The 25,127-nt window shown below is 42.4% G+C and overlaps 1 protein-coding gene across 1 annotated transcript in view; it reads right to left on the bottom strand.

Annotated features, from left to right (window-relative positions):
- The window catches only part of LOC137324915 (adhesion G-protein coupled receptor D2), a 257,856-nt gene that overhangs the window by 80,732 nt on the left and 151,997 nt on the right, over positions 1-25,127 (bottom strand). Inside the window, exons 21-22 of the mRNA XM_067989607.1 lie at positions 23,117-23,170; positions 10,542-10,734 (exon numbers count right to left, since the gene is read on the bottom strand). Coding sequence (XP_067845708.1) covers positions 10,542-10,734; positions 23,117-23,170 — 247 coding nt within the window. The remainder of the gene's footprint in view (positions 1-10,541; positions 10,735-23,116; positions 23,171-25,127) is intronic.

Here is a 25,127-nt window from a genome sequence, read left to right as displayed (position 1 = left end):
CATCCTCTCAGCATCTACCCTATCGAGTCCCCTCAGAATCTTGTATGTTTCAATAAGATCTCCTCTTATTCTTCTAAACTCCAATGAGTATAGACCCAACCTGTTCAATCTTTCCTCATAAGACAACCCTTCCATACCCGGAATCAACCTAGTGAACCTTCTCTGAACTGCCTCCAATGCAAGTATGTCCTTCCTTAAATAAGGGCACCAGAACTGTAAGCAGAGAACTTGCATTTATATAGTGCCTTACCTGAACTTAGGTCGTTCCAAAGCGCTTCAAAGCCAATGAAGTACTTTTGAAGTGTAGTCACTGTTGTAATGCTGGATATGTAATTTTTAAGGTAAGGCACTCAAGATTGCATAGACTGCAACAACAACAACAACAACAACAACTTGCATTTATATAGTGCCTTTAACGTGGTAAAATGTCCCAAAGCACTTCACAGGACAGATTATCAAACAAAATTTGACACCGAGCCACATAAGGAGATAATAGGACAGGATCAAAGAGGCAGGATTTGAGGAGCATCTTAAAGTAGGAGAGAGAGGTAGAGGCAGAGAGGTTTAGGGAGGGAATTCCAGAGCTTAGGGCCTTGGCAGCTGAAGGCACAGCCGCCAATGATGGAGCAATTAAAATCAGGGATGTGCAAGAGGCCAGAATCAGAGGAGCGCAGAGATCTTGGAGGGTTGTAGGGCTGGAGGAGGTTACAGAGATAGGGAGGGCAAGGCCATGGAGGGGTTTGAAAACAAGGATGAGAATTTTAAAATCAAGGTGTTCCCAGTCAATGTAGGTCAGCAAGCACAGGGGTGATGGGTGAACGGGACTTGGGACAAGTTATATACTAATATGTATTATTCTCCGTTCTCCAATGCTAGTGAAAAAGTTGGCAAGTTTCGCCAATTTATACATAGACCCAGAAATTGCTGGAATGGCACATCTTGTGGAGAGCAAAGTGAATTGGACTTTTTTCCTCATCCTTCAGATTGCATTATTTTTGCCCCGCAAATTGTTGGAAATGTGAATTGATAATGTCGCAAAAATGTCAACGTCAAATCTGGGACCTCATGAATGTCGTGCCCAGTGGTCTATCTCCTCAACCCATGAAAGAAAGGGATAGAGAAAGAAACAGAGCGAACGGCGGAGAAGGAAATAGGGTGAATTAGAGTCAAATTAGTTACAGAACGAGAAATAGAAGGAAAGTGAATGCATTAAGAGAGAGAGAAAAGAGAGACAGAAAAGAAAAGTAAGAAAAAAATTGAAAAGAACAAGCAGAAGAAGAGGACATTGTAACCCAGTTGTGTTTGGGAATTGTTGTATTGGTCCTCGAGAAGTTAATAATGAGTGAATGGCAGGCTAGGTGCGCAAAATGTACGAACATTCTTACTCATATACTGTATCCCAAAATTATTACCTGTAGGAATCTATCTAATTTGCATATCTGAGTATCAAACCAGCTCTACATCCTGAAAATTACTGCCTTCTGACACTAACAGGAGCGGCACAAAAAGACAGGTTAAAAAAAGTTTAAAAAACCTCTAGGAATAATTCACCACCTGCTGGAGACTCCAGCTTGGATAAAGGAAAGCCAGCACGGATTTGTTAAAGGCAAATAGTTTTTAACTGACTTGATTGAGTTTTTTGATGAGGTAACAGAAAGGGTTGATGAGGGCAATGCGGTTGATGTGTATATGGACTTTCAAAAGATGTTTGATAAAGTGCCACATAATAGGCTTGTCAGCAAAATTGAAGCCCAAGGAATAAAAGGGACAGTGGCAGCATGGATACGAAATTGGCTAAGTGACAGGAAACAGAGAGTAGTGGTGAACGGTTGTTTTTCGGACTGGAGGAAGGTATACAGTGGTGTTCCCCAGGTGTCGGTACTGGGACCATTGCTTTTTTGGTATATATTAATGACATGACAGGGCACAATTTCAAATTTGTAGATGACATAAAACTTGGAAGTGTCGTAAACAGTGAGGAAGATAGTAATAGATTTCAGAAGGGCAGAGACAGGCTGGTGGATGGGCGGATACGTGGCAGATGAAATTTAACACAGAGAATTGCAAAGTGATACATTTTGGCAGGAAGACTGAGGAGAGGCAATATAAACTAAATGGTACAATTGTAAAGGGGGTGCAGGAACAGAGAGACCTGGGGTAATATGTGCACAAATCTTTGAAGATGGCAGGACAGGTTGAGAAAGCAATTAAAAAAGCTTATGGGATCCTGGGCTTTATGAATAGAGGCATAGAGCACAAAAGCAAGGAAGTTATATTGAACCTTTATAAAATACTGGTTAGGCCACAACCGGAGTATTGTGACCAATTCTGGGCACCGCGCTTTAGGAAGAATGTAAGGGCCTTAGAGAGGGTGCAGAAAAGATTTACTAGAATGGTTCCAGGGATGAAGGATTTCAGTTACGTGGATAGACTGGAGAAGCTGTGGTTGGAACCATTGGCAGAAGGGTCGAGAACCAGAGGAAACAGATTTAAGGTGATTGGCAAAAGAACCAAAAGTAACGTGAGGAAAAACTTTTTTACGCAGTGAGCATTTATGATGTAGAATGCGCTGCCTTAAACGGTGGTGTAACCAGTTTCAATCATGGCTTTCAAAAAGGAATTGGATAAATACTTGAAGGGAAAAAAATTGCAGGGGAACGGGACTAACTGGATTGCTCTTACGAAGAGCAGGCACGGGCTTGTTGGCCCAAATGGCCTCCAGTGTTGTAACCATTCTATGATTCTATGATCCACGATCTAAAGCTTCATTTGTTCCCTTTCTGGGCCTCCAAGGATGCGTTTCATGTAAGGACCATAAATCATGTCATTAACAGCGTCCTTATGACATGAATCGTCCTGCAATTTGTGGAGACTCAGAACTCAAGGCGCATCTTGTCTTTGCCACAAATTGCTGGATTTTTTGTGAACTAACAATGGCGGGCGCCATTAATTTGCCATTATTTTTCCCGCAGTTTCTGGGCCAGTATTGAACAAAGGAAAATGTACCCCACACTATCTAATGTGTTACATAAGGTAAAAATAAAATATAACTAAATGCCCTAGAAATTCATCCCAGTATTTGATTAGATTCATGGAAAACACCCTCACTTTAACTGCATATTTTCATTAAGTAGTCAATAATCACACCCAGATAATTTCCCAAAGCAATGTGCAATACCTTCCATTTAATTAAACATCAAATTGGTACTTCTTAACCTATCCATCCAATTGATATTGACACTGTAGCAAAGATGCCAGAGTCTAATATTAAATGTGCCTGAGATTCTCTGCATTTCAAACTCCTGAACATGGCCTTGTTGTAGGGAGAAGCACAGAGCTGAGGCCTGGCTCTTCTCAGAGAGGGAAATGTCCATTAGCCACTCTTGTGCACCTCTAATGGCCACCTCAAGAATGGCCATGGGAAAGGGTGTGAGCAGATCAACACATCTACTCTTTTAGTTAGGCAACGATGCATTGTGCAGAGAGAACCAAAAATAAGGGTCGGAAATGAGTTTCACAATTTATTTTTGTAAATACTGTATTTTCTCTCCACAGCCTCTGATAATGGTACATCTGTGTCAGAATACCGCAGAGCCCCTCTAGCTGTGCCTTCTCCTCATTATGCAATTTTATCCACCACTGATATAATTCAAAACACATTTAGCATGCAGCTACACTGTTCAGGCAGCTTTGTGCTGTGCATTGCAGTCTTGGAATTGGTTTCTTAAGGGATTTGATTAAACTCACATATAAACTGATGAAATTTGTAAAGTCTCAGATAATTGCCTTCCATACCATCATACATTTTAATAGCTATAAGCATAATGATCTTTGATATTTCCAAGAAACTGTATGATATATAGAGTCAGGCCTGCACTATATATTTGGCGACCAGCTATGATATATGATTTTTATGCCACAGGTGAACCTGGCCATTGAGCAGTAAGGCATAAATTGATTATGCCAACTCAATTCACGTAACATGTCAAAACTGTAATACCTCAACAACAGACATTTGATGGAGGAACATATAGCAATATGTTAATTTCTACTGATGCAGAATGTGAAGAATACAGTATCTCTTTTTCCCAGGTAGGATTATTAAAACTGCATAGCTCTATAGTTTTCAAGTTGCAATATCACTTCTGTGGGACTTTAGTTCTGTATCGCTCCAAAAATGACATTCCCAAATTAAAACTGGCCAACACCACGAAAAAAAATACACGGAAATAAGAAAAAAAGAATATGCTTGAAAATATGTCCATCTTAATACTGAGTCTTCAGCACCCAGACTTACTAACAGTGGCATATCTTAACAGCTCAACTGTGTTAATGTCACACATTTGAGCTGTAAGTGGATTTGTTTAAACATTTATCCAATAAACAGTGCCACTGCTAATAATCCTGCATGCTGGTGTAATGGTATAAAGACAGTTGTATTGGCAGGATGCTGTTTTAACTTTGTAAGTTCCAAACATAATATGTTCAAGCTAAAGTATTCTCCACATATCATTGGTACTTCGGGCAATCCAGAGATATTTTCATCATGTATCACATTCCTTCCCTTCCTGCTCTCTTTATATATCATCCTATTTGGTCTATATTCAGGTCTTTTCAACCACAGGTACAACATTGTGCAACAAGACAGGAACCCAATCCTACTAGGCAAAGAAGAGATGGGGGGCAAATTTAATAATAGGAAGGTAAGTATTTGCAGAGTGGTTATCCCTCACAGAGAAGAGATATTTCTTCCTTAACACCTTTCTAGGCATTTAATATTGAAAAGTAAAATACAATTCATGTTTGCATCATTAAATAAAGCGAATCCAAAAATCCTAGGCATTTTAATCCTTCCCACTGTGGTGAAAATGGTCCGGGCTGGGGGTTAAGATGGCGAGGTGGGTTTAGCGCCCGGTTCCCACATCTCCACCATTTTAACAAGCATGAAATCAGGCACAGGAAGGACGCCCACCTCAGAGGAGCAGGGGCCTAATTTAAATGGCAAAGAGCAGGAGTGCTCCTCCTGGCACCATGATGATACCTTTGGCCTCCCCTGCCCCATTCTTCCCTCCCCCTCACTCGATCGTGGACTTCCCAACCGCCCCACCAAATTCCTTACTTACCTTGCCCGGGGACTGTTTCCGTGGGTCACCTATGGCAGCCTGGCTCTGCCTCTCACCCACCCCTCCCCCGCCCATACACGAATGTTGATTCCCGCCACTGGTGGTGACATCATTCCTGTTGGCTTTGTGGGAGTCAGTGTAGGGAAACGCCTAATGAGGCCTGAGAGATAAAATCTCCCAGGCCTCATGCTCCAGAGGAGTGGGGGTGGGGGCAGGGGGGGATAGGTTGCCGCCTAATTCACCTCCAAACCCCCAATTCCCGCTCCGAATTTAAATCAGGGTTTAAGCATAGTCAGAGTACACGGCTGCAGCTGAAAAAGCAAATACAACAAGGCCTCAGAGTTATGGACACCTGAAGACCTCTGTACACCAGCATTATTAAGGATACTAAGGAGCTTTTTCCCTTCGTTGAGGGTTCTATAACAAGGGGGCATAGATTCAAGGTAAAAGGCGGGAGGTTTAGAGGGGATTTGAGAAAGAACTTTTTCACCCAGAGGGTGGTTGGAGTCTGGAACTCACTGCCTGAAAGGGTTGTGGAGGCAGGAACCCTCACAACATTCAAGAAGCATTTGGATGAGCACTTGAAATGCCATAGCATACAAGGCTACGGACCAAATGCTGGAATATGGGATTAGATTAGACAGGGCTTGATGGCCGGCGCGGAAACGATGGGCCGAAGGGCCTCTATCCGTGCTGTATAACTCTATGACTCTATTGATTCCCTACATTATTTTAAAAACTGATTATGTTCCATTTATCTTTTTCTTAATGTGAGTTGATTTAAGTTTGAAATGGCCACAGTTATAAAAGGGGTCATTTTAATCTAACTAGCCGGGCGGGAAACCCACGGGATTCCTTGGAACGCCGGATTTACACCCCGCCCAATATTACGCCATTGATTTCAATGGAGAGTAAAATCGGGCAGGGTGTAAAACCAGCATTGCACCCGATCCAGCCAGTTTCCCAACGGGTGGGTTAGGTTAAAATTGCCCCCAAAACATCAGTATTTGTAACAGGGAAAAACTATTTTATTTGTATAAAATAACCTGCTTTTAGATACAATTATCAAAACCAAACTGAATCAAGCACTAAAATACGGTGTAATGTAGGAGGAGATGTAATGCAAAATGGCAGCTGTTACTCTGAAATGTTTGTAACTCTGAGATGGTACTGCAAAATACTGGGGTATAGAAGTAGATTCACAGAATGCAGGTGCAAGGAATTCTTAAATATAAATTCAGTAAAACTGACCATAGCAGTGAAACCACATATCGAGCACCATATCCAGAGGTGATCAATGCACTCAAGACACAGGGGCTGAAGAAAGGAATCACAGGAAGGCATCAATGATAATTCTAGATTTTAGATCAGTGAGTTATGAGGAGAGGATAACAAAGCTAAATCGACTCACATTGGGAAGATGATAAAGGGAATATAATCAGTTTTTAAAATAATGTAGGGAATCAGTAAGATTAGGGTACAGAGGTAATTTGTATGAAACCTAGGCAGAAGAAACAGAGGGCATGATAATGAGCTAATGAAACTATAAGCTAAATTTTTCATAAGGAATATTCTCGCACTTATCGATACTGTCTGCAGCCAACTCCAAAAAGTGTTTGGTAAAGGTGCAGGAGGTATTCCATATCCTCTAATCGGTTTGCTCGTGGAGTGGTGACTGCTCTCATATCTGGCTCTTGACCATCCAGGAAGAATCTATCGCTTCCAGCTACAACAACAACTTACAATTATATGGCACTTCACAATTGGAAATGGGCATGGAAATGGACACTGATCCATGGAAGGAGAGATTAGTTAGAGTGATCAAAAGTTAGTCACTGTTCAGAATGCATTCTACAAACCACTGATTCAGCCTTTGATGGTACTTTCCACAAAGATTTCCTGTGTGAATGTTTTGGCTCTTCACTCTGTTTACATAGTAACAGAACTTTGTTTTTCCTCCCAGCTTAACTTTACAGCAGATTAATGTGCACTGGGAAAAAATATGGATGGTTTCTTAAGGGCGATGGAGTTCAGGCACCTCTTTAGAGAGGGGGTGATGTTAGATGTGTTCCTTCCTTCTGGCACCAAATGGAAAATCTTTATGCAATTGCTGTTATCAGCCTTCTGAGTTGTGGGCTTTCTTGAGGCTACAATTGTATTACTCACCTGCAATGGTAGACTCAGAGAACCTAGTTTGTTCCTTTGAATAACCAGGCTATCTATTATAGATTGAATAATCCAGATGGTCAGAGTGTTCCTTTCATTCCAGACAGCAAATTTCCCTGTTCAGTGGAGCCCAGGGATGAATCTCCAGAAATGAGAAGAACTCTAAGAACAGCAGCTTTGTGATCTCTTTGGAACAGTTACCAGTAGTACTATCCCGGCTCCCTTCCTTGGCCTTGTCTTTTTGAGGATCCTAAAGACCAGCGGCAAACAAGATATGTAGAAACTTCTGAATGGTCATGGATGGTGAAGGCTCTGAGGTCTTTGCTCAGTCAATCCTCAGTTTTCTAGAATATTGAGCCACCCATTTCCTAAAGGATACCCCTCCTCACAGCTATATAATGCTCCTCCTGAGGGGGGTCTGCAACAGTGTTGATGGCCCCTGTTACATTCTAGGCTGCCAGTTGCATTTTACATAGTCTACACCTGTGGCCAATCTCTACGCTATCCATGAGAAGGATCAGAGCCCTATCTCAGTCACCATTTGTTTATTTTGCAAAAGAGGTCTGAGTGATATTGTAGCTGAGTTTAAAATTTGTTTTAAGGCTACCAGAATATCCTCGACTGCAGCTCATTTATGAGGAGACCACGTTTCAGGTGCTCTAAAGTACCATTTCCCAGATAATTAAGGAAGGCAACTACTGTGAATATCAGAGAAAGTTGACTTTCTTTGAATCACTTGGAAAATTTTGCATACACAGCACCTACTCAGAACCGTGACATTCAGAGCAACGATTCTGCCAATAGATTGAGTTGCAATTGTTTCATGAAAATCCTGACATCAAGAAGAACAAAGATTAAACCCATGAGGAGTAATTTTAACCTAACCCACCCGGTGGGCAATTGATGCCATCGGATCTGCTGCCAGTTTTACACCCCGTCTGACTTCAATGGAAAGTAAAATCAGGCGACCAATACGATCCCGTCAAGTTTCCTGTCGGGTGGATTAAATTAAAATGGCACCCCATGTTTCTAATGAAGCAATGGCTAAGACCCTGCAACCCATGCAATCAATGCTAGCTGTATTTAGACATCCAAGAAGCATTCCTTTGGAAGGGAGACGTTTTCTTGCACATCTCAAATCTCCTGGTTCCTATCAAGATGATATTTGAAGAACTCTATTTGGGACTGTTCCTTGTTTGTAAACGTACCCTCAGTAGTCTCCATTCTCAGATACTCTATTGCACAACCATCTTAGCTGCAATGTGGGAATATACTCTCATAAACCATTTATCTTGGCATAGGTAAATATGCACGAATGTAATGAAATGAAAAAATAATTAAAGCTTAAGTCTACTGCGCAAAACTAATTATATTGGGCATGATTTTACCGAGGGAGCAGGAGGGTGGAGATGGAAAGGCAATCAGGGGCAAACCCTGGTTTTCGCTCACAGTCTCTTACTGGCCAACTCAAAGGTGCTATAGGCATAAACTGTGGAGCAGGCTCCCCCAGCCCTGCAGATTTAGGGATGGTATGTGGTACAGAGAGGCTATGAAGAGGTAGAGAAAGCTACTTCCAAAATAACAGGAAATGTAAAAATAACTTTTCAAGAAAATCCACAGATTTTCTTTTTACTTTTGTGAATAAGTATTATATGAATATATATTTTTACGATTGCTATTGTGATTGAAAAAATCAGAGTGAGTATAAAACAAAGAAAGTATACCCCTGGATCTAATCACATTATCAACCATGGTTGCATTTTCAGGAAATACTACTTGTGCAAAGGTTTCCCTTCATTACGTATGACCAGTTATAAATCATTATCTTCCTTCCCATAAATAATAACTTTCAGCATTTCACTTACTTACAAACCTTTTTTCCCTGATGCCCATTACTGCTACACCTAACAAATTCCACGCTAAGGTTCAATATTACTCTTTTGGAACAGGATGTAAACTTGATTATTTTCAATAGAATTGCCTGGCCACTCTTACTGTGAAAATGATCATGCCATAAAGAAATAAAGTTGCAATTTGCCCCAATTGAATTTCTGCAATAAATTCATTCATACTGTGTCACCAGATTCATTTGAAATTCTCCAATTAAGTTAATAATGTCCAACAGAATTGAATACTTATTTTTTTTACTGCAGCCCATTAAACTAACAATGTTTTTCTAACATTTATACAATTAGGAAGCAAGACAAAAACACAGCGGCATTTGCTTACTCTCTGATATAGTATAACCTCTGATATTATTCACTATCTCATATAGTATAACCTCTGATATTACTCACTATCTGATATAGTATAACCTCTGATATTACTCACTGTCTGATATAGTATAACCTCTGATATTACTCACTATCTCATATAGTATAACCTCTGATATTACTCACTATCTGATATAGTATAACCTCTGATGTTACTCACTGTCTGATATAGTATAACCTCTGATGTTACTCACTGTCTGATATAGTATAACCTCTGATATTACTCACTATCTGATATAGTATAACCTCTGATGTTACTCACTGTCTGATATAGTATAACCTCTGATATTACTCACTGTCTGATATAGTATAACCTCTGATATTACTCACTATCTGATATACTATAACCTTTGATATTAGTCACAGTCTGATATACTATAGCCTTACTCACTGATATACTATAACCTCTGATATTACTCACTGTCTGATACACTATAACTTCCAATATTACTCACTGTCTGATATACTATAACCTCTGATATTACCCACTTTTTTATACACTATGGCTTCTGATATTATCCACTTTGATAAATTAATATCTGATATTATCCACTCTCTGATACACTATAATCTGCAGTATTGTTCACTCTCTGATAGACTATAATATCTGGCATTATCCACTCTTTGGTAAATGAATATCTCTGATACTATCCACTCTCTGCTATACTATCATTTCTGATATTATCTACTTTTGATGGTCCATGCTCTCCTCAATGACATGCAGTGGTTATGGATCCCTATTTAAAAGATAACCCAAAAAAAAACTTCCTATTTGCATAGCAAGTGCAATCCTATATTTGGTAAATAGTCTAGTAATTTACTGAATCCCTCTTTTTCCAAATATTTATGAGTGCTTTCTCTGAGTAATTTAATATTCTGATCAATTTACATTGAAATTTTGTTTGATATGTCTGTGAAAGGCTGTGTATAAATAGATAACTGTTACAACTCAGGAGATGCAGTTTTAAAGAGAACTTACTCTCATTAGCAGCAACTGGATTTTCATATATGACACTGTTGTCATAGAAAGACATTTTGCAAATGCCTTGCAGATTGACTCCATCTGTAACTTGTAACCCATCTTCCTTAGCAAGGCTCTCCGATCCTGTGACAGGTGAACTCGCAGGTCTGGAGCTGGTCAAAGAGCTGGATGGTCGAGAAGTAGCACAATTCTGTAAAATAGAACAAAAATAAGGTTTGAATTATTCGTAGATCTTACTAAGATCACATTCTGAATCAGATTATAACCCTTCGATGACTTTAAGTAGGAGCTCTGCAACAAAGTAATAGTTTTTTTTAAACTTCTATTTTATTTTTAAAATACTGTCCTGCAAATGAGGCTTGTTTGTTCTTAAAATAGAAAGGGGAAATTGCACAGAAATGCTGGAAAGTGGAAAATAAAAACAGAAAATGCTGGAAATACACAGCAGGCCAGTCAGTATAAAGAGAAAGGACAGGCTTATTGCCATTTCGGGTGTGTACCCGATGAAGGATATTTAGTCCTCAAAAGTGTTATGCCCATGGTATATATAACACTGGTTTGGGTGATAACTCAGCTTCACCTGCCAAATTTATTATAACTATTACAACCCAATAAACAAGTTATTTCAACAAGGCATGATTGGGCTCTTTGGAACGTGTCCAAAATGGCTGACCCTGTGGCAAAGCCTCCTGATTTGATGTACAACTATTTGCCAAACATTATCCAGCTAGCATCTCTAACATGTGCATATCAATCTTTACATTATTTGTAAAGGTTAGGTCATGCTTGACGAACCTGACTGAATTTTTTGAAGAGGTGACTAAAGTAGTGGACAGGGGAATATCTATGGATGTTGTTTATATGGACTTCTAGAAGTCATTTGATAAAGTCCCTCATAAGAGATTGTTAGCTAAAGTTGAAGCTCATGGAATTGAGGGCAAATTATTGACCTGGTTAGGAAATTGGCTGAGCGGCAGGAGACAGGGAGTAGGGATAATGTGCAGGTCCTCACATTGGCAGGATGTAACTAACGGTGTCCCACAGGGATCTGCGTTGGGGCCTCAACTATTCACTGTATTTATTAACGACTTGGATGAAGGGATAGAGAGCCACATATCCAAGTTTGCCGATGACACAAAGATAGGCAGCATTGTAAGCAGCTTAGATGGAAGCATGAAATTACAGAGAGCTATTAATAGATTAAGTGAATGGGCAAAAATGTGGCAAATGGATTTCAATGTAAACAAGTTTGAGGTCATCCATTTTGGACCAAAAAGGATAGATCAGAGTACTTTCTATATGGTAAAATGCTCGAAACAGTGGAAGTCCAAAGAGACTTAGGGGTCCATGTACATAGATCATTAAAATGTCATGGACAGGTACAGAAAATAATCAAAAAGGCTAATGCAATGCTGGCCTTTCTATCTAGAGGACTAGAATACAAGGGGGTAGAAGTTATGTTACAGCTGTACAAAGCCCTGGTTAGACCACCTGGAGTGCTGTGTTCAGTCCTGGGCACTGCACCTTAGGAAGGATATGTTAGCCTTGGAGGGAGTGCAGCGTTGATCTACTAGAATGATACCTGGACTCCAAGGGTTAAATTACGAGGCGCGATTACACAAACTAGGGTTGTATCCCCTGGAATTTAGAAAATTAAGGGATGATTTGATTGAAATTTCCAAGCTATTAAGGGGAACCGATAGAGTGGATAGAGAGAAACTATTTCCACTGGTTGGACAGTCTAGGACCAGGGGACATAGTCAAAAAATTAAAGCCAGGACTTTCAATAGTGAAGTTAGGAAACACTTCTACACGCAAAGGGTGGTAGAAGTTTGGAACTCTCTTCCACAAGCGGCAGTTGATGCTAGCTCAATTGTTAATTTTAAATCTGAGATTGATAGATTTTTGTTAACCAAAGGTATTAATTGATTATGGGGCTAAGGCGGGTATATGGAGTTAGGTCACAGATCAGCCATGATCTCGTTGAATGGTGGAACAGGCTCGAGGGGCTAAATGGCCTCCTCCTGTTCCTATGTACATTGGTGGCACTCGATTAGGTGAAAAAAAATCAGTCCTTGGGGTTGATTTCAAGCCGATTTCTGGTCAAATGTTTTGGATGGTACCCTCACCTCTAAAATGGATGGTAGGGGTCCAAGAGACACAGAAAGAAAGGCAAAAAAAATGCTTTAAAATTATTGGGTTTTTTTAAAAGAGAAAATAATTTTAATAGATAGGATAGAGCAATTATTAGAATTAAAATAAAAAGTAAATTTAAAATAATAAACAGATTAGAGAAAGTGTAGGGAAGACTACAGGGTCTAGGCAAAAAGGAAAGCTAAAGTAAGTAAAAGTAGCGATTAAAATTATTTTTAAGATTGGGTTTTAACGCAGTTAAGAAACTACAGGAATAACAACACCCTTAGGCGTTTGATTGGCTTTATTACTGTAATATTAGTGCCTGTTTCAGCATCACATGTCAGCTAAAAAATTTAAAACACTTCCGGGAGCCAGGAATTTCTCTGGAAGTAGCAGCAGTCTTAAGGGTAAACTTCATAAGGAAGCTGTTGAAGCAGCTTCTGAAACTTGACTGTTATTCACCTGCACAGTTGAACAACCGACTGCTTTCAGATATTCTGCTAAACAGGGCCACTTACACAATTAAGCACATCTATATATGAGCAGTCACTGGGAGAAGTGAAGTCTTTAATATGCAATAATGATACGTATCACACTTTGACGTGACGGTAATGTTCTACCACCACTTTAGTGCACCATATATTCAAGGAATGGGAACATTCTTTAAGGATGCCATACTATTCAGAAAATACATAAACAAAATCCTCTTTCAATTCAGATGGTGCTGTGTTAAGTGAAGGTTTCATTTTCATTTACTCAAGTTCTGGAAGACCTGTACAATTGAATGGGATTTATCCAACAGAAATAAGCATGCAGATATCTCACCTGATAGTATAAATGTATTTCAAAAATACCAGAGCATTCACATGTAAATACCGTATGTAAAAGACTGGTAGATCTTAATAATCAAACCAGATCAGTAAACTATCACAGAATATAGATTTTTTTTTATTCATTCATGGGATGTGGGTGTCACTGGCAAGGCCAACATTTATTGCTCATCCCTAATTGCCCTTGAGAAGGTGGTGGTGAACTGCTGCAGTCCGTGTAGTGAAGGTTCTCCCACAGTGCTGTTAGGTAGGGAGCTCCAGGGTTTTGACCCAGTGACGATGAAGGAACGGCGATATATTTCCAAGTCGGGATGGTGTGTGACTTGGAGGGGAACGTGCAGGTGGTGTTGCTTTCATGTGCCTGCTGCCCTTGTCCTACTAGGTGGTAGAGGTTGCGGGTTTTGGAGGTGCTGTCGAAGAAGCCTTAGCAAGTTGCTGCAGTGCATCTTGTGGATGGTGCACACTGCAGCCACGGTGCGCCAATGGTGAAGGGAGTGAATGTTTAGGGTGGTGGATGGGGTGCCAATCAAGTGGGCTGCTTTGTCCTGGATGGTGTCGAGCTTCTTGAGTGTTGTTGGAGCTGCACTCATCCAGGCAAGTGGAGATTATTCTATCACACTCCCGACTTGTGCCTTGTAGATGGTGGAAAGGTTCTGGGGAGTCGGAAGGTGAGTCACTCGCCACAGAATACCCAGCCTCTGACTGCTCTTGTAGCCACAGTATTTATGTGGCTGTTCTAGTTTAGTTTCTGGTCAGTGGTAGTGGGAGATTCGGCAATGGTAATGTTGAATGTCAAGGGGAGGTGGTTAGACTCTCTCTTGTTGGAGATGGTCATTGCCTGGCACTTGTCTGGCGCAAATTATACTTGCCACTTATCAGCCCAAGCCTGGATGTTATCCAGGTCTTGCTGCATGCGGACACGGACTGCTTCAATATCTGAGGGGTTGCGAATGGAACTGAACCTGTGCAATCATCAGCGAACATCCCATTTCTGACCTTATGATGGAGGGAAGGTCATTGATGAAGCAGCTGAAGATGGTTGGGCCTAGGACACTGCCTGAGGAACTCCTGTAGTAATCTCCTGGGACTGAGATGATTGGCCTCCAACAAACCACTACCATCTTCCGTTGTGCTAGGTATGACTCCAGCCATGAGAGTTTTCCCCCTGATTCCCATTGACTTCAATTTTACTGGGGCTCCTTGGTGCCACACTCAGTCAAATGTTGCCTTGATGTCAAGGGCAGTCACTCTCACCTCACCTCTGGAATTCAGCTCTTTTGTCCATGTTTGGACCAAGGCTGTAATGAGGTCTGGAGCCGAGTGGTCCTGGCGGAACCCAAACTGAGCATCGGTGAACAAGTTATTGGTGAGTAAGTGCCACTTGATAGCACTGTCAACGACACCTTCCATCACTTTGCTGATGATTGAGAGTAGACTGATGGGGCGGTAATTGGCCAGATTGGATTTGTCCTGCTTTTTGTGGACAAGACATACCTGGGCAATTTTCGACATTATCGGGTAGATGCCAGTGTTGTAGCTGTACTGGAACAGTTTGGCTAGAGGTGCGGCGAGTTCTGGAGCACAAGTCTTCAGCACTACAGCTGGGATGTTGTCAGGGCCCATAGCCTTTGTTGTATCCAGTGCACTCAGCCATTTCTTGAAATCATGTGGAGTGAATCAAATTGGCTGAAGACTGGCTTCTGTGCTGGTGGGGCTATCGGGATGAGGCCGAGATGGATCATCTACTCGGTATTTCTGGCTGAAGATGGTTGCAAACATTTCAGCCTTGTCTTTTGCACTCATGTGCTAGACACTGCCATCATTGAGGATGGGGTTGTTTACAGAGCCTCCTCCTCCCATCAGTTGTTTAATTGTCCACCACCATTCCCGACTGGATGTGGCACGACTGCAGAGCTTTGATCTGATCCGTTGGTTGTGGAATCACTTAGCTCTGTTTATAGCATGTTGCTTCCGCTGTTTAGCATGCATGTAGTCCTGTGTTGTAGCTTCACCAGGTTGGCACCTCATTTTTAGGTACGCCTGGTGCTGATCCTGGCATGCTCTTCTACACTCGTCATTGAACCAGGGTTGTTCTGTAAAACCACAGCAAAATATACTGCCAATATTACTACCCAAAAGAATATCCCAGGGCCTAATATATTCAATGCAACTACATTTAGCTGAGATTGGATCACTTTTGTAGTACAAATAAAGTTGGTATTATTTTCAATTCATGACTTGATTCCAAACTTATGTTTTTTTCCAAATCTTAGCCATGACACACTGTTTTTCCATATTTCTTATGATGCAGCAACAGTATGAACATTTAATCAATACCATGCACTGATTTAAACACAGTACACTTTTAGAGCTACTTGAGAATAAAGCTAAAAATGGAGAATATTAACTTAGCAAGACTGCACGTTCTTTGTTTCACTCTTCTTGCATCTTGTCATAACTTGAATTAGGACCAAAAACTAATCTGCTTCCAATTTAATTCCATATTTCATTCTTGTCATAATACCGTGTGGCAAGTATTGGAAGACTATCATTTTTTATTGTGAGTATGCTGCAGGACAGCTTTATTTCATGAAGCAATTTGATACTACGCCTACCACCTGCAGGTCACTTAGGTCATCTACCACCGCAGGTCCTTGCAGGTAAGACGACTTTTTCAGCATCAGCTCTATTTTAGTCTATAAAATGAAAAGTACAAAGTCATGAATCTTGTGCTTTCAAATCCATGTCCTTTGGAATATGACCTACAGTATAAATCATTGTACAAAGACCACAATAACTAATGTCTGCACGGTCTTTCACTGAAATGCAAATGTATGTGTTCTGATGGTGTAAATCTTTAATACTGGACGATGAAACCATCCACATGAAAACAAAAAAGGAGCAACAAGAAAGACATGTCACGTTCCATTTACCAGTCATTTAAGAAGTACACAGGAATTAAAGAGGGAAAAAAATTGATGACCAATAGCCTAATAGTAAAAATGAGACAAAACTTTTTTTTAATATATATTTAAGGAACAGTAAATTAAAATGAACAAACCGGTTTCAAACTCTACTTTGATGTTTGTAGTGGCCTTTTTTTTATTCGTTCATGGGATGTGGGCATCGATGGCGAGGCCAGCATTTATTGCCCATCCCTAATTGCCCTTGAGAAGGTGGTGGTGAGCCGCCTTCTTGAACCGCTGCAGTCCGTGTGGTGACGGTTCTCCCACAGTGCTGTTAGGAAGGGAGTTCCAGGATTTTGACCCAGCGACGATGAAGGAACGGCGATATATTTCCAAGTCGGGATGATGTGTGACTTGGAGGGGAATGTGCAGGTGTTGTTGTTCCCATGTACCTGCTGCTCTTGTCCTTCTAGGTGGTAGAGGTCACGGGTTTTGGAGGTGCTGTCGAAGAAGCCTTGGCGAGTTGCTGCAGTGCATTCTGTGGATGGTACATACTGCAGCTACGGTGCGCCGGTGGTGAAGGGAGTGAATGTATAGGGTGGTGGATGGGGTGCCAATCAAGTGGGCTGCTTTGTCCTGGATGGTGTCGAGCTTCTTGAGTGTTGTTGGAGCTGCACTCTTCTGGGCAAGTGGAGAGTATTCCATCACACTCCTGACTTGTGCCTTGTAGATGGCTGAAAGGCTTTGGGGAGTCAGGAGGTGAGTCACTCGCCACAGAATACCCAGCCTCTGACCTGCTCTTGTAGCCACAGTATTTATATGGCTGGTCCAGTTAAGTCTCTGGTCAATGGTGACCCGCAGGATGTTGATGGTGGGGGAATTCGGCGATGGTAAAGCCGTTGAATGTCAAGGGGAGGTGGTTAGACTCTCTCTTGTTGGAGATGGTCATTGCCTGGCACTTGTCTGGCGCAAATGTTACTTGCCACTTATGAGCCCAAGCCTGGATGTTGTCCAGGTCTTGCTGCATGCGGGCTCGGACTGCTTCATTATCTGAGGGGTTGCGAATGGAACTGAACCTGTGCAATCATCAGCGAACATCCCATTTCTGACCTTATGATGGAGGGAAGGTCATTGATGAAGCAGCTGAAGATGGTTGGGCCTAGGACACTGCCCTGAGGAACTCCTGCAGCAATGTCCTGGGGCTGAGATGATTGGCCTCCAACAACCACTACCATCTTCCTTTTGTGCTAGGTATGACTCCAAACACTGGAGAGTTTTTCCCCTGATTCCCATTGACTTCAATTTTACTGGGGCTCCTTGGTGCCACACTCAGTCAAATGTTGCCTTGATATCAAGGGCAATCACTCTCACCTCACCTCTGGAATTCAGCTCTTTTGTCCATGTTTGGACCAAGGCTGTAATGAGGTCTGGAGCCGAGTGGTCCTGGCGGAACCCAAACTGAGCATCGGTGAGCAGGTTATTGGTGAGTAAGTGCCGCTTGATAGCACTGTCGACGACACCTTCCATCACTTTGCTGATGATTGAGAGTAGACTGATGGGGCGGTAATTGGCCAGATTGGATTTGTCCTGCTTTTTGTGGACAGGACATACCTGGGCAATTTTCCACATTGTCGGGTAGATGCCGGCGTTGTAGCTGTACTGGAACAGCTTGGCTAGAGGTGCAGCTAGTTCTGGAGCACAAGTCTTCAGCACTACAGCCGGGATGTTGTCGGGACCCATAGCCTTCGCTGTATCCAGTGCATTCAGCCGTTTCTTGATATCGCGTGGAATGAATTGAATTGGCTGAAGACTGGCTTCTGCGATGGTGGGGATATTGGGAGGCGGCCGAGATGGATCATCCACTCGGCACTTCTGGCTGAAGATGGTTGCAAACGCTTCAGCCTTGTCTTTTGCACTCATGTGCTAGACACTGCCATCATTGACGATGGGGATGTTTGCAGAGCCTCCTCCTCCCATTAGTTGTTTAATTGTCCACCATCATTCACAACTGGGTGTGGCAGGACTGCAGAGCTTTGATCTGATCCGTTGGTTGTGGAATCGCTTAGCTCTGTCTATAGCATGTTGCTTCCGCTGTTTAGCATGCATGTAGTCCTGAGTTGTAGCTTCACCAGGTTGGCACCTCATTTTTAGGTACGCCTGGTGCTGCTCCTGGCATGCTCTTCTACACTCCTCATTGAACCAGGGTTGATCCCCTCGCTTGTTGGTAATGGTAGAGTGAGGAATATGCCGGGCCATGAAGTTACAGATTGTGCTGAAATACAATTCTGCTGCTGCTGATGGCCCACAGCGCTTCACGGATGCCCAGTTTTGAGCTGCTAGATCTGTTCTGAATCCATCCCATTTAGCACGGTGATAGTGCCACACAACACGTTGGATGGTGTCCTCAGTGCGAAGACTGAACTTCGTCTCCACAAGGACTGTGCGGTGGTCACTCCTACCAATACTGTCATGGACAGATGCATTTGCGACAGGTAGGTTGGTGAGGACGAGGTCAAGTAAGTTTTTCCCTCGTATTGGTTCACTCACCACCTGCCGGAGGCCCAGTCTGGCAGCTATGTCCTTCAGGACTCCGCCAGCTCGGTCAGTCGTGGTGCTACCGAGCCACTCTTGGTGATGGACATTGAAGTCCCCCACACAGAGTACATTCTGTGCCCTTGCTACCCTCAGTGCTTCCTCCAAGTGGTGTTCAACATGGAGGAGGACTGATTCATCAGTCGAGGGAGGGCGGTAGGTGGTAATCAACAGGAGGTTTCCTTGCCCATGTTTGACCTCATGCCATGAGATTTCATGGGGTCCAGAGTCAATGTTGAGGACTCCCAGGTCCTCTCCCTCCTGACTGTATATCACTGTACCGCCACCTCTCTGTTCACTGTAGTAAGGACAGTGATGATGAAGATTGTGGAACTGTTGGTGTATTGGGGGTGGAAGGGCGGGTCACATGAAGTGCTCTTGGATGAGTTGCTCTCTGAGAGCTCTGGCAGCTAGGGGCACTGGTGATTGATGCTGCTCCTCCTCCTCCTCTTCTTCCTCCTCCTCCTCCTCCTCCTCTACTTCTTGCTGCCCAGAAGTTATGCAGTACATGACTACAAATCTAGAAACACGGTCAGGGGTGTACTACAAAGCTCCTCCTAAATGGTCCAGGCAATGGAAACGTTTCTTGAGCACACCAACAGTCTGTTCAATGATATTTCTGGTGGTAGCACGACTCTAGTTGTAAGCCAGCTCTGCATCTGTGCCCGGTTCCTGACAGGAGTCATGAGCCATGTGTGAAGGGGATTGCTCTTGTCGCGCAGTAGCCAGCCTGTGACCTGATGGCCTGGTTGGACCAAAGGCGGCACAGAGGACTGGCACAGGATGAATGAATCATGACTGCTGCCAGGACACCGGGCACAGACCTGTCTGTGGTCGCAAACAAGCTGGACGCTCAGGGAGTGGAATCCCTTTCTATTGAGAAAGATGCCAGGGTGGTGATGAGGAGCCCGCAAGGAAATGTGGGTGCAGTTTATGGCACCTTGCACCCTGGGGAAGCCTGCAACATGGGTGAAGCCTAGTTCTCCCTCATCCTGCTTCGCTCTGTCCATTGGGAAGGTGATGCAGGTGATCCTACTATCGTAAAGAGCCTCGGTGACCTCCCTGATACAACGGTGAACAGCAAACTGTGATATGTCGCTGATGTCACCTGCTGCAGCCTGGAACCAGACCCTAGCATACAAATTAAGGGTCACGGTGACATTGACAGCCACAGGCAGTGCTGTCCATGCCCTGGTTTGGGGCTCCAGTTGTGGCTGCAAAGGTGACATAGCTTGGTGACAGCCTCCTTGATGAAGTGCAGACGCCTCACACATTGCTGCTCGGTGAAGCTGGGGCATGAGATGTTCTCCCTGAAGACCCGCTGTGGGTAAGGTCTCCTGCACGATTTCCTCCCTCTTCTCCCAGCTGCTCCTACTCTCTTCTGTCTTCTTTACTGCTCTCCCTCGTCCGCTAGCCCCAAAGGCAAACCTACCAGATCACCCATGACAACTGTTTGCAAAACAGACAAAAACAGTTTCGCACAAAGCTGTTCTCAGAAGTCAGAATTCAGTTATGGAACATAGAAAAAAGCCACAAAGAAGGCCCGGAAGTTAACCAGCAGCCTAAGAAGACAAACCATCAACTAACCTGAACGAGTGAATGAGCCCTTACATAGCGCTCCTGCAGGGTCCTTGCTGCCTGTTAGTGCCATCATTTGCTGGGCGAGTTAATCACATGGCAAGACAAGCTCTGGGGCAGACCAATTTCACAAAAGGGCCTTACAACAACCGTGGGACCCTTATTTAAGTATTAAAATGAGGCTTCGTAACAATTACGGCGCATACCCTGGAGGCCTACTGAGCAGCATAATCCAATATGGCAGCGACGCACTTCCGGCGCAGAATGAGCAGCACGCCGCCCTTAAGCGCCCGTTTTACACGGCAGCGCAACCGAATTTCCAGGCCAGTATCTCCAATGAAAGGGAGAAAGCTTAGCATTAAAAAAATTTTTTTTTAGAAAAAAAGGACCGCCTTCCTTCACAGACAGCCCCTTCAAAACATGGAAAATCACTCTGTGTTACCAACAGTATGTCAGCAGCCTAAATATATTACTGACTGATCATTTTTTACAAGTCACAATCTTTGTAGTGTCAACCTGTCAGAGGTCAAAGGGGAAAACATGCAAGATTCCCAAATCAATCTGGCTGTAGAAACTGTCTCATTTCATTTCAAATTACCTGCTGTGCCTGCAGTCTGGGACAAACTGCCTGTTCTCATAAAGCATGACAACTTGGGTCGAGCTAATGTGATCATTCATAATGGACAAGTCATGCGGTAGCTCCTATTAACTATTTTTAAACCAGTTCACTGAGGTACGTGATCTCTGCCAGAAGCACAAAACATAAATACACTGTTGACAGGTTAATGCCAAAGGACAACGCTAAAGGGATTTGAAACTTTGTAGCTTTATAACAAAGTTGACTCTATTTTTCTTGGCCCCGTCACACAGAAAGTGATTCAGTGGAATATATACCTTGATTTTTATGTTAATTAGGAAAACTACCTCCATGGACTTTTGCAGGGAAATATTTATTCTATCTGTATTCCTTTTCTTCTTCTGGAAAACCAAATATTGATTAATTAATTGACGCATTGATCAACTCATCTATCTTCATTTATCATACCCAGACTCAGATTCCATACAGCCTCCAATTTTTGCTGTTGGTAGGAACTGCTGGAAGTCTTGATTGCACCAATCTTCAAACTCATTTCACAATAATTGCATAGCGTTGAGATTGAAATTGAGCCTTAGCTTTGTATTGGAGCAAGGCCCTTTCAAAAATAACAAAACATAAACAAAAACGAAATAAAATGATAATGACATTATAATATTTTGATTATATCCTCTCAATAATTATTATACTTCACTCTTATTCTGTATTTATGCAACACACTGTGTTTGTAGCAATGTTTTACAGGTGTCAAGCTCAACTATTTTGGAATGTGCCTGAGAAATTCTCTCCCTATCCCCTTTTGCCTTCGCTCTACAATCTTCTATTTCTCTTCATTGATGTCTCTCTCCTGGTCTGTCCTTGTTCTTGTCACAACTCTCTTTCTAAACATCATTTTCTTGTTTCGAAGAGTTCATTTCAACACTCAAGGTGTGGTAGAAAACAGGCGGTAGCGGATTTTCCATTTCGGCCTTTGCAGTGTCAGCATCAAGCATTCCCAGGTCAGGTGCAGCACGGTTGGGTGCAGACTTCTCTGGCCCTTTAATGTGTCTCGACCTCAGAAGAGCAACCCATGCTGCCCCAGTGTGCCATTTTTCCATTTAATACACCAGCCATCCTGTAGTCACTCTAAGTGAGATTGTCAGTTTGGGAGTTTAGTTTTTCTTGGTGCAGTATGTGCACTGGGTTAACACATCCCCATCAAATTTGTGTTTTTGTTATTTTAACACTGCTGTTAGCCTTTATATTGGGAATGTGTTAACCAGTGACCCAAAAAATAGTACATAAAGATCATCAAAACCCTTGGTGGAAATTTAGGGGGAGTTTTGTGCTGTGAGCCCAAACCCAAATGGATTGAAACTGTGCAACCTCATCGCATGCAAGAGCCTTACAGTCACAGCAGGCAGTCCTCACACCAATCTGGACTGGAATGGAGCTCAGGTGGCAGAGGGAAAAAGTTAATGGGGGTGAAATGCAACTTCTAGGAGGGCACAAAACACGGTGACAGATTGGCCGCCTGTTATTCACCCCCAAATTTTCCTTTCCATCGAAGTCAATGAGAAGGAAAACCGGGCAGTAGTATATAAAGGGCGGCCAATCCACTGCCACCCGTTTTTAATCCCTGCCGAAGTTAAATTTTACCCCCAATGTCTAACTCATTGCACTAACCATATTCTTACTGTTAATTCAACAACCATTGTGCATCTAATTAACACAGCTGTAGTGCAGTGGTTTAAAGTGCATTGCTAATTCTTTTCAAAGCTCTGTAAAGGGAACTGTTATAACTCCTGTAACGATGTCAAAAGTCACTGCCTATGGTTTATTAATTTTATTTCTAAAATATATTTATAACTAAGTAAAAACTTACTCAAATATTCAATCACTAATAATGCTTTAACAACTATGATAATAACTTTAATAAAGCACATTTTTACTTACTGAAAAGTTCAGAGCTTTTCTTCTCTCTTTTAATCTTTTTATTGTGCTCCTTATCTGCAAAATGATAAGCAGGATCATATCAGGTTTCATACGTAAAGTAAGAATAGCACAGGCCCCTGAAATAAAGTCATGCTCTGTGACTCATTGGTAACACTGCAACACCTCAACTGCACTTGCCTAAACAGAGCAGTCACTCCCCATTAACACCAAACAAGGCTTGAGTAAAGCAGGTGAGAAGGAAAGCACAATTTGACATTTGGGAACCCCTGGGATGCTGTTACAGCATTTCTCCACAATTACCCAAACAAATTATAACGTTACATTATTTTCCTAAAGGGGTTTTCTTTATGTTGTGTCATTTGTTGCCAATATATATTTGAATATACTGGCCTGGGCTTTCCATGCACTCCTTAACTAGGGCACATGTCCAGTGGGCCAGAGGTGCCTCTCCCCTGATTCCAGCCCAGGGATCATCAACATACGGCACACGAGCTCCTCAGCCTCCAACATGGACTCGCCCCATTCTGGGGGCCTGCTGCAATGGGAGAAAGAGGCAGCTGGAAAGCTGCCTGTGGAAAAAAAGAGCATTTTTCATCTGACAATTTTACATTTTCTTGGTAGGGCCTATTCATAGCCACGCTCAGCGAACACCTGCACAGGCCCTTCTCCACCAATGTCTCAATGGTGCTTGGCAAACAGGTGGTGCCCAGAGCCCAGCATTCAAAGATTGCAAAATGTGGGAACATGGTAGAGGCTATGTTTCCTTCATTTGCATGAACGTTACATGTGTCTGCCTAGTGGGACTAGCCTGCAGCAAACAAAGGGAAAGGTTCACCTAATATAGGACATACGAACATGAGTAGGCCATTCAGCCCCTCGAGCCTGTTTCGCCATTCAATGAGATCATGGCTGATCTGTATCCTAACTCTATCCACCCGCCTCGCCATATAACCCTTAATACCCATGGCTAGCAAAAATCTATCGATCTCAGATTTAAAATTATTAATTGAGCTAGCATCTACTGCTTTTTGTGGGAGAGAGTTCTGCACTTCTACCATCCTTTACGTGAAGAAGTGTTTCCTAACTTCTCTCCTGAATGGCCTGGCTCTGATTTAAAGGTTATGTTGCTTTGTCCTAGACTCCCCCACCTGTGGAAAAAGTTTCTCTCTATCTACCCTATCAATTCCTTTCAAAATTCTAAAAGCCACAATCGAATCATCCCTTAACCTTCTATATTCCAGGGAATACAAGCCTAATTTATGTAATCTCTCATAATTTAACCCTTGGAGCTCTGGTAACAATCAGATGAATCTGCACTGCACTCCTTGCAAGGCCAATATATACTTTCTAAGGTGCTGTGCCCAGGACTGTCCACAGTTCGCCAAATGTGGCCTGACCAGGTCTTTGTATAGCTGTAGCTAAACTTCCTCCCCTTTATATTCTAGCCATCTAGTTATAAAGGGTAACAGTCCATTAGCCTTTTTGATTATTTTTTGTACCTTATTACTACATTTTAGTGATCTGGACCTCTAAATCTCTTTGGACCTCCACTGTTCCTAGCTTTTCACCATTTAAAAAATGCTCGGATCTATCCTTTTTTGGTCCAAAATGGATGATCTCACACTTACTGCCACAGTTTTTCCCACTTACATAATCTATCAATGTCTTTTTGTAATTTTATGCTCCCATCTACACTTACGATGCCACCAATCTTTGTGTCATTGACAAACTTGGATATATGGCTCTCTATTGTGGTATCTGAGTCATTAATAAATATAGTGAATAGTTGAGGCCCCAGCACAGATCCTTATGGGACACCACCAGTCACTTCCTTCCAATTTGAGTACATATCCATTATCCTTACTCTCTGTCTTCTACCACCTAACCAATCTCCTAACCAGGTCAATAATATGCATTCAATTCCATGAACTTTAATTTTAGCTAACAGTCTCCTACATGGAACATTATCGAATGCTGTCTGGAAGTCCATGTAACCTACATCCATAGGCAT

This window comes from Heptranchias perlo, chromosome 9 (genome assembly GCF_035084215.1).
Source record: "Heptranchias perlo isolate sHepPer1 chromosome 9, sHepPer1.hap1, whole genome shotgun sequence".
NCBI classification, from domain to species: Eukaryota; Metazoa; Chordata; class Chondrichthyes; order Hexanchiformes; family Hexanchidae; genus Heptranchias; species Heptranchias perlo.
Note: the sequence above shows the minus strand (reverse complement) of the source record. Positions and strands in the feature narration are given on the sequence as shown.